At 35.9% G+C, this 11,515-nt stretch overlaps 1 protein-coding gene across 1 annotated transcript in view; it reads right to left on the reverse strand.

Moving 5' to 3' along the window:
* The window catches only part of LOC123548744 (phagosome assembly factor 1-like), a 74,804-nt gene extending 63,505 nt beyond the window's left edge, over nt 1-11,299 (reverse strand). Inside the window, exons 1-2 of the mRNA XM_045336255.2 lie at nt 11,114-11,299; nt 1,962-2,044 (exon numbers count right to left, since the gene is read on the reverse strand). Coding sequence (XP_045192190.1) covers nt 1,962-2,044; nt 11,114-11,177 — 147 coding nt within the window. The 5' untranslated portion in view covers nt 11,178-11,299. The remainder of the gene's footprint in view (nt 1-1,961; nt 2,045-11,113) is intronic.
* Between the last annotated feature and the right edge of the window lie 216 nt (nt 11,300-11,515).

Genomic DNA, 11,515 nt, shown 5'->3' on the forward strand with positions numbered 1-11,515 from the left:
GAAAATTGATGCCAGTGAAAACAAAAGTACACTTCAGCACACGGCGGTAAAATGACGTAATTTTAAGATTGGTTTGCAAATTGTTTTGAACAATACGGATCAGCGACATATTGGCTCAGCCTAAAATATCGCATGCACATGTTTACAATTGCCTCCGGGTATGATAAAACAATTAATTGTTTGCAGATTGTGACAGTAGGTGTAAGATAAGTAATGTCTCGGGCGTAAATTTCTCGATGTACAGGAGGATTAAACACAACTATCAAAATTATGTTTAAAGACTAGATAATCGATTTCCAGGCAACCTGATATGGAGTTTCAAAATGTGTGAAAATACGCCGGGAAAGTTTTACACAGGTCTTGTTAAAAACTTAATGATCAGCTACGAAAATGCGTTGTAAAATATATTTTAATGAAAAACAGCATTTATTTATGATATCTTAAGAGTTAACGTGAGCTCTAAATTTTACATCTGATACAAAAGTAATTCAAAATGCCGGGTCCCGATACCGGCTATTAGCTACGCCCGAGTCATTTACCCCCTATTGAATTCTCTTCAATATTAAGGTACACGGTGTAAACAAAGATCGATTTTCTTAATTTTTGAGTCTGGGGAAATGTTTGGTGTTTTTCTATCCCCATATATAAGACACATTGGTCCTTCGAGACCAGAATCTTGGTAAACAAGAGCTGTCTCCATAGGATGACACACGCCCCCTATGGCACTTTGAATGAATAGTTATGGCCAATGTTAGAGTTTAGGACCTTTGACCTACGGAGCTGGGTCTTGTGGCCACACGTCGTCTTACTGTGTCACACATTCATGCATAGTTATTTTAAAATCCAGCAATGAATGACAAAGATATGGACTGGACATGCCCATCAATGCACTATCATGAAAAATGACCTTTAACGTCTAAGTGTGACCTTGACCTTTGAGTTACGGACCTGGGTCTTGCGTGTGACACGTCGTCTTACTGTGGTACACATTCATGCCAAGTTATTTGAAAATCCATCCATCGATGACAAAGATATGGACCGGACACGCCCATCAATGCACTATCCTTTAACGTCTAAGTGTGACCTTGACCTTTGAGCTATGAACCTGGGTCTTGTGCACGACACGTCGTCTTACTGTGGTATACATTCATGCCAAGTTATTTGAAAATCCATCCATTGATGACAAAGATATGGGCCGGACACGCCCATCAATGCACTATCCTTTAACGTCTAAGTGTGACCTTGACCTTTGAGCTACGGACCTGGGTCTTGCGCGCGACACATCGTCTTACTGTGGTACACATTCATGCAAAGTTATTTGAAAATCCATCCATCGATGACAAAGATATGGACCGGACACACCCATCAATGCACTATCCTTTAACATCTAAGTGTGACCTTGACCTTTGAGCTACGGACCTGGGTCTTGCGCGCGACACGTCGTCTTACTGTGGTACACATTTATGCCAAGTGATTTGAAAATCCATCCATCGATGACAAAGATATGGACCGGACACGCCCATCAATGCACTATCCTTTAACGTCTTAGTGTGACCTTGACCTTTGAGCTACGGACCTGGGTCTTGCGCGCGACACGTCGTCTTACTGTGGTACACATTCATGCCAAGTTATTTGAAAATATATACATCGATGACAAAGATATGGACCGGACACGCCCATCAATGCACTATCCTTTAACGTCTAAGTGTGACCTTGACCTTTGAGCTACGGACCTAGGTCTTGCGCGCGACACTTCGTCTTACTGTGGTACACATTCATGCAAAGTTATTTGAAAATCCATCCATCGATGACAAAGATATGGACCGGACACGAAAATTGCGGACAGACCGACAGACTGTTCAAAAACTATATGCCTCCCTTTGGGGGCATAAAAATGTGCGTGTTATATTCGTAGGATGACAGTATGTACTTGTTCTGTCTAGGAAATGTTATTTATTTACCTGATTGCTGTACCAAACTTGAACTCCTTTGATCACTCGGTCTTGTCTTTTCAGTATATTTACTGCTTGGTAAAATGGCATACCTAAAATATATAATGAAGGATTTCCAAATGATTAAAACCTGCAAGCTGTAGCACGAGAGGTTGGTTTTTTTTGCCTATTTTTGTGCACCCCCTCCCACTCAAAATTTTGAAGGAAAAAAGTATTTGACCCAGAGTCATCAAACCTAACAGAATTCTTATTCAGCATGTGAAGTTGTGCACCCAATGTTTTAATTGGGATATCACACAGCCAGACCAGAGTTATGGCCCTTGACTCAGTAAAATTATGAATAAAAAATGTCTATAGTTTGCGTCTATGAAACATTACAGGAATATCATACAGCATGTGATATCGTGCACTTCAGGCTTTGTTAGACATTTCATCCAGCCAGACAAGATTTATGGCCCTAGACTTAGTCAAAAATATTCTAAAAGAGCATTAACTTGTGTCTAACGTACATGTATCTTAAAATGTATTTAACCTATGTTGATGAAACATCATAGGAATAGTATTCAGCATGTGAAGTTGTGGACCTGGGGTTTTGTTCAAGATTTCTCCTGGTCAGACTGGAGTTATGGCCTTTGAGTCCAAAATATGCATAGAGGGTATGCAAGTTTGTGTTGTATGCATCTAAAAAAGTATTTGACTTAGAGTCATAAAAATATTAGAGGATTGTGATATAGCATATATAGCTTTGCAACGGACGATTTGTTTGTACACTCACAAATCAGGTCTGGTAACAAACATCAAAACAACAGGGCAGATCAGTATACTGTAGGTACACTTGTCTGACAGGTAGGGTAAAGTAAAAGCATTATATAAAGAGCTATATCATGTGCACATTAACAAGAAAAAACCTAGGTGTCATATCTGCTACATTGATAACTGTCAAAGATGACAATGTACTTTACTGCTAAGCTATTGAATCTCCAAATATTTCAAAATGCTCTGAAAATTAAGAAAACTGTTGTTGGGGTACTAAGGCATCAGAGTTGCATTGGTATAATAATTTTGTATGGTATGCTTCACAATCTTGATAGGAAACATTAATTAAGGAATATACATTTAGTGCAAAAGATATGTAAATAATGAATATTGGTTTAAGTAAAGATAAGTGATAGCCAAGAGAACATGAAAGTTTTTTTGGTAATAAGAAAAGTCTTCTGAAAACATGGTACTGACACAAAAAAGGAATTTATATAAACTTCTAAGTATCATAAGTTAGGAAGAATAAGTTTCTAGTACAATGTATGTTCTGTCTCCGCTGTAAACAATGAAACAATCGCAACTGTTAAATTTGGCTGGTAAAGATTTTTATCATACAGTTTAAGACGGTCGAAAATAGGTGGTCAGAAACAGGCTGCTTAGGGACATCTTGGCAATGGCTAAATTATATCCCCACAACTTATGTTTTCGATGGATATCTGTTTTCGACGATGTCAGTATTTCCAGTTAATCTGCATATCCCGTGCATGTCAAGCAGCGGTCACGTATTATTTTGGTAGAATAAACAAAGTTCTACACGTGTCCTCATTTCATGATTTAATTTTTTAAAAATTGAGAAGTAAATCAATAAGTTAATATCAACAAACCGTTTAATACATATTTTATTTAATCCCAAAACTGGTACTTCAGTGACACTCTTAGTCTTATTTAATCACTTAGAAGCACAGAAATAGTTTAAAAGACACAACCATCTTTGTTGTTACTGGTCATGTCATGCTTTTTAAAAAACCTATACCATACAGTAACAAGAGATCACAGAGTGATCTTGGCGCCCACCAATGTGCCATTTTTGAGTGTTCCAAATTTCAAGACTTACTGACTAGCTCAAGGTCAAATTTCATTTCCATACACAACACAAATCTATGCAAGTGGTCCAAATTTGAAGGCTGTAGCTTGAGAAATGTAAAAGTAGGTCACTAGGTCAAAATCAAGGTCAAATTTTACTTCGGAATACAAAACTATGCATGTGGTCCAAATTTGAAGCCTGTACCTTCAAAAATGTGAAAGTAGGTCACTAGGTCAATGTAAAGGTCAAAGTTTGTTTCGGTATACAAAACTATGCATGTGGTCCAAATCTGAAGGCTGTAGCTTGAGAAATGTAAAAGTAGGTCACTAGGTCAAAATCAAGGTCAAATTTTATTTCGGAATACAAAACAATGCATGTGGTCCAAATTTGAAGCCTGTACCTTAAAAATGTGAAAGTAGGTCACTAGGTCAATGTAAAGGTCAAAGGTCATTTCAGTACACAAAACTATGCAAGTGGTCCAAATTTGAAGGCTGTAGCTTGAGAAATGTGAAAGTAGGTCACTAGGTCAAAATCAATGTCAAATTTCATTTTGAAACAGGAAACTATGCATATGGTCCAAATTTGATGCCTGTACCTTCAAAAATGTGAAAGTAGGTCACTAGGTCAAAATAAAGGTCAAAGTTTTTTCCAGTGCACAAAATTATGCATGTGGTCCAAATTTGAAGGTTGTAGCTAACAGAAATGTGAAAGTAGGTCACTAGGTCAAAATCAAGGTCAACTCATGTCAAGGTTCATCTTGCCACTCAAAAATTACATGTGGTCCAAGTTTGAATGTTGTAGTTACTGACAAGAACATTTTAAAAGCTTTTCCCTATATAAGTCTATATGAACCATGTGACCCCTGGGGCGGGGCCATATTTAACCCTAGGAGGATAATTTGAACAAACTTGGTAGAGAACCACTAGATGATGCTACATTACAAATGCCAAAGCCCTAGGCTTTGTGGTTTGGACAAGAAGATTTTCAAAGTTTTTCCCTATATAAGTCTATGTAAACCATATGACCCCCAGGGCGGGGCCATATTTGACCCTAGGGGTATAATTATAACAATCTTAGTCGAAGACCACTAGATGATGTCACATACAAAACATCAAAGCCCTAGGCCTTGTGGTTTTGGACAAGAGGTTATTCAAAGTTTTTCCCCATATAAGTCTATATAAACCATGTGACCCCCAGGGCGGGGCCATATTTGACCCCAGAGAAATAATTTGAATCATCTTGGTAGAGGACCACTAGATGATGCTTCATACCAAATATCAAAGCCCTAGGCTCTGTGGTTTTGGACAAGAAGGTTTTCAAAGTTTTTCCCTATATAAATCTATATAAATTATAGAAATAAACAAAGGGCCATAACTCACTCATAAATTGTTGAACCAGTCTGATTTTCAGGGGGACACAAATAGGGTACCAATACATCATTCTGACAAAGTTTGGTCAAAATCCCCCCAGTAGTTTCTGAGGAGATGCGATAACGAGAAATTGTTAACGGACGGACGGACGGACGGAATGACGGACGGACGGACCACGGACGCAGAGTGATTTTAATAGCCCACCATCATCATGATGGTGGGCTAAAAATACTGCGCTCTGATTTATATGACCCCTGTTCCTTGATAAATGTTTTGGTTGGGTAAAAAGGTCAACATGAGTGTCATCAAGCTTGGCCAATTTATGTCAGATGCCAAAGTTTAAAAATCAATGATATTCAATAAACGCAAATTTGAACAGGACTTACCAATAACTCACTGAAAATATATAAAATGGCCTTGAATATTGTTAAATGCTGATAAAATCAAAACAATCAAAAATTAATTTATAGCAAAATGGTATTTTAACACTATTTATACATGATGGGCGGTTATACGCCGGGCGTAATATTTCACTAGGGTGCAGCCCGAGTGAATTATTTCGAATGACGTTAGACTGCCCTAGTGTATAAATTGTGTTAAAACACTGTTTTGCTATAAATTATTTCAATTCTACTATGTATTTTATTGTAAAATTTAGATCAAATATGACAGAACTGTTTCTTCACGCATGCATGTCGCCAACTGTTAGGTCATCACCCTCCTTTGTTTATACACGCCAGGACCGGAAATGGAAGAGAAGAGATCAGTTTGGGTGCAAAAGATGGTGAATTATTCTGCGAAGCAAATAACCAACTTAATATATATGTAAATTAATCAAGACAATTATTCAATGTGACATTTCATTTTAAACATGCTATTAAGTAAATTATTTGATCAAATTTAAAAGCGCTATTTCTAGATGTATACATGGCGCTATAAATATCATGTTGATGTGACGTCAACACTATATCGTTGTGATGATTAAAGCATTGTTAGTCATATTAGAATATCTGTTTCACGTGATAGAAGATGATTTTGTACTAAATTCAATGTACAGTATAGATTTTAAGCGTGATTGGCATGAACAATCGAATACATAATTCGTAAAACGCGAGCAGGAGCTTTCAATTAACTTCAGTTTTTATCCGCAATGAACTTGCAAAAATCAGATTTCTGGATAATAACCACACACAAAGTGAAAGTCTTGTATTGTTTTGTTGCTTGACAAGCAGGCAATTTAATTATTCTCCTTTCCTATTTTTGGCAATCATTTGATTCCTTATGTCATCGAAAAACTGATGTCATGGGAATAGAAGTTAGAACAAAGAGATATAAAAAAAAAGATCGGCAACTTGAAAGGCATATAGAGCAGATCTCGCCAACATCCCGTGATAACTGAATGAGATCTTGTTTACCGGAAGTGACGCTTTCTCCACGCGCCATTTTGTATGTGAAAGCAATTATTCATCGGTAAATATATTATCAAAGTATGACCACGCTTCTTTTGATGGCAATAAACATGTACTTTGTGTCTAAAATAAGACTATTTCAAATTTAACTATTGTTGTTTTAGGAGCTAACATGTATTTTAAATGTAGTTTTAAAGGTACATATTGTAACTCCATGCTCGCCGATGTTTGTTTTTACTAAGATAACCTCGATTCACGCGAGATTACAGCCGGTTGCCATTCTGTGTATTTTATACTTCTTTGGTTAGAACTGGAATTGATTCAAACTGATCAATGTGACAACTTTCTATCTTTGATACATCTTCAGTTACAATATTTTTTACAGTAATTTTATATAAATAGCATATATTAAGGTACCTAAAAAAATTAAGTTCCTCAGTCTTGTCTCATGAACAGGTCTAGTATATTGCCCGATTGGTGCATCATGCACCGATCGGTGTATCATGCACCAATTGGTGTATTCAACAATACACCAATCAGCGTATTGGCTAAGAAAATTTATCAACTGACCGTTATTTCACATGTATTTGATATTTCCGCATCATGGGAAAAACTAAAGAACAACCCTCCGAGGTGAAGTTTTCAAATTATTTCATTATTTTTGAATTGTATTAGGTAACGTAGTGATAAAACACATTCACATGTACTACTTAAATATTATTTATTGTCGTACACAACAATTTCTAGTGTTAAAAAGCATTTTTGTTTAAGATTTCTCAATGCCACTGCAGCATGTGTTCCGCCATGTTGATAGCCGGGTAATTTTGAGTGATTTCCCTTTGATTCGGCGCCTGAACGCTCGAAAAATCAGCATCTGTCAGAAAATTAGACTAAAGTATGGTGTCCAAAAAAATGACATAAACCAAAATATAAAATTACCGCAAATAATGATTTTTAAAAAAAAAAAAAATTCTAAGCAAGTGTTGTATAAGCTACAAAATGTAATAATAAATGCACTTATGCCATTGTGATAATACATATTTTAACAGATTGTAAACAAGGGAAAGCAAGTCAGAAAATGACACATGTCTGATGTCACTAAATCCATGCTAATCATCACAGAGGACAGATAATATCGAAATTAAAGGAATTAAAGCTTTAGATAATTATTAACCAAACTCCTTGATCCACTCTTGATTTATATAACATAATGGCTTAGGCCATCCTTAAAAAATTGTTTGTTTGCAGTAACGCGACCGACTCACGAATATCGCCGCGACTCAAACAATTTTTTAACCCAAAACTCGGATTTTTTTTTTTATCGGTGCCGTGTTTTTATTCTTTCCTGTTTCGTTATTTCTTTTGGGTAACTATTTGTATCGCTAAGTTTTTCTAGACAGTGTTCGTTGAGGTTCAACTACATGAATAATCGATATGACCGATAAGAAACAAAATATGTGAATGTTACGCTTTCTGTATACCGCTAATGAACAAGTGACACAAATACGATAATAGGCTGCTCTTCTATGCATTGTTTATCAATTAACTTTTACACATTGATCAATAAATACCTTTGGCAATGACGGACATTATTGTACCAAATACAAACCGCGAGAAGCCCACATGTCAGTCGGCGCGTGGCATGATTGACATCTGCCAGAAGCTGATTAATACACCAAGCTCCGCCTACTGCCATACTTCCGCTTATGGCGGCGAACAATATTGGAATTCACTGGGATTTTGATTGACAAGGGGCAGTACTTTCAAACTCAGACGCATAAAAGAAAATTTCCTCGGGTCAAGCCGACGCACGGGACATTTTTTGTGCAGGTTAAATACGAGTTTTTCTCGATAAGAGCGAGTGAAAACCCAGAACCTCGGGTCTACCGAACGCCCTGCCGATTTCCTGATATACTACAAAAAATTCATGCAAGAAGTTGTTTAGAAAATTCCACAACAAATCGTGGTACATAGTGTTATCTGTGCAATACTGCAGACGTTTTAGATTTGTAAAATAATGATTTTTCTCGTACGTAAATCATCTGGGATAGATAAATTCTTGGATATCATTCTATCATAATTTCTCAAACAATTTTGCAAACAAATAATAATTTTAGTTTCGATCTTTTGTCGTTGCGTAATCTTTTTAATCTGCCCCGAGGATAAAAGTGCAGTGACACTGCACAAGTCACTTGGAAAGAGCACAATAAACGTCAAAAAAATTAGACAAACAAAATTTTCTTACCTGAAAATTTATTTACAAAAGTTAAACATCCTTTCAATGCAATGACTAAAACCAGCGAAAGAAATCCATAATGTTTACATTTCTAGATTTTCCTATTTAAGTGAAATTAAATTTCCATGGGTCCACTTTTTCCTATTTTTCAAAACCCAGACTTTAAAAACATAGTTATTATTACTGAAACTTTCTGTGACTTAAATAATGTAACTGAAATTCATGCAAATTTTTGACACCTGCCATCAGAAACTGGGTTTCACCTGTTTGACAACTGTTTCTTTTAATGTGCCAACAGTAGCAGATCAAAGAAGATACCAGCAGATCAAAGAAGACTGTATTCTGTGTGATGTCATAGTGATGTCACTGCTATTGACATGTATTTAATTCAAGAAGTGACTGTGAAATGATTTTATGGGTTTTTGTGTTTTGACTTTGAGTGCATTAGCACTGGGAGCTTGATTTATTTTTTGCTGATATGGAATTAACCTAGCTTTTTTTAATTGTATTCATATTCAGATTAGGCTTTTCTTGGTTAAGGTAATCATTGCAAGAGTGAAAAAAAAATTATAATTTGCAGTTTAATCACATTAGATTCAAAAGGATAAGAAATTAGGTTTACATTGAAGGTTAAGAAAACAGAATCAGTGATATTTTCAGTGAATTTGTTATTTACTTTAAATCAATAGAGTTAAACAAAGACAGGAAATAATACAAAAAAATAAGTATATTTAGTTCCATTTTCAACTTGCATGTCATGGCGCTATTAAAAATCTTTCCACGTTTCCCTAAAATCACTCCACCTCTCCCTAAAATCTCTCCACTTCTCCATAATCTTAGCTGAGGAAGAAATGACTTCTCCCTAAAATATTAGCCCTGAGTAAACAATGTAAAACAATTAAGTATTGTCTAAAAATTACATGATACATAGGCTTTGAAGGAGTGCGGTGCTAGTAATCAGACTCAGGTCTACAGGGTAAAATATCAAAGATTTTGCTATGTACTTCAATGCTGTCCATTGGAGTAGGAATCCTAAGGAATGTAATGTTTTTTTATTACCCCAGCCAGTGCAAGGACATTCAAAAGGTCTCGCCAATTATTTTTGTTTAATATATTGATAATCTTAAATTTTTAAGTTTCATATGGAGATAATAAACTCTGTTTCTGACTGGTGTCAGGCTATCTGTTATTTTTATTGTTATTAAAAAGGTGATATTAATATTAGTATTCATACTATGTGAAAACTATCACCCTTGCAGATATGTTACAATCAAGTTAGCATTGTACAGAGAAGTGTTAGTACCCAAAAGGTGTATAAACCAGAGGGTTAAAAAGAAAATGCAGTTGTTGTACAATTAGCATACAAAAAAAAAAAAAAAAAACGAAAAAAAAAAAAATCCCTACCTACCTACCCACACTAAAAATTCTGGGTCGCGTTACTGCAAACAAACAATTTTTTAAGGATGGCCTTAAATCATTAATACACCAACATGTTACTAATTTTGATATCACTTCTTATTGATAATACAACTGTTAAATTAAGTTTGAACATTACGAGGTTTCAAAACTGACACTGTGAAAATTTATTTCTTATTTTATTATGTCGCTACAGGTACACCATATATATTAAGGTAATACGCATGTCATTCAAATTTTGGGATGCTGGGAAATTTGTGTAGCTTTATAAGCGTAGATCCGATTCCAACACGGCTACGATTGTTTAAGGCAAAGGTTATTGAAGGAAATTTGGGTAAAAATCACATTAGTTGGGGTATTTAAATAAGGTTTGTTTACCTGTCAATGAATTATAATTATGTGACAGTGCATTCAATGTAAATAACGCAAGAAACGCAGCAGTCTGTCAGAAAAAGTGTTGTGACGACAGAAAATGGCCGATCTCATCAACAACATGTGAAGGTATCGGAATGCGGTTTTTTCCGGTTCTCGAAATATTTTGTTTTAAAATAGCATCCTACGTGTTGATACACCGATTGGTGTATCGCTTAATACACCAATTGGTGCATGATACACCGATCGGTGCATGATGCACCAATCGGGGAATATACTAGACCTGATGAACATCAGCTGTTTTAGAGAAAACCTTCACCTTCAAGTTCAACCCATTGTGTAGGACACATAAATGAAATCAGACGATTTATTTTTCACTTCTAAGTTGCTTTTTTCTATGGTAAGCTGTGAAATGTTTAGAATACTGAACTGAACGTCTTTATCAAGGGGAAAGTGGTTTGTTTACGTTTTTGACAACCGTAATTTCTGGGTCACTGACAACAGTTGAGACTCACCCAATATAAACTCCCATTGTTCGTTTCCTAGAGATCGTTCGGGTACAACCTCAAGGTCTAGCATTCTTGTAGACAATACATGTGCAAAAAATACTTCTTTGTTTGTGTAATATAAAGCTCTAAAATGAAGTTTTTACTGGATTTTTTCCTTCGTAGTTTTGCTAGACGCCATATTTTTTGTTTTGATTAATTTGCGCATGCGTAATATAACAAGAACTTCCGTATAATTCCCGCCGGGTGACATCACAAGTTGAAGCAGCGTCGCACGAAGGCTTTAAACACAGGTACCCGTCCCATGGCCCCGGGCCCCGACCCATATTAAAAAAGTTAAGAACCACTGTTTTCAATCCTATAACGAAAAAAAAAATGAATTTTTTTCCTATAGCTCTAGTAGAGTCTACT

Source organism: Mercenaria mercenaria, chromosome 6 (assembly GCF_021730395.1).
Source record: "Mercenaria mercenaria strain notata chromosome 6, MADL_Memer_1, whole genome shotgun sequence".
Taxonomy (NCBI): domain Eukaryota; kingdom Metazoa; phylum Mollusca; class Bivalvia; order Venerida; family Veneridae; genus Mercenaria; species Mercenaria mercenaria.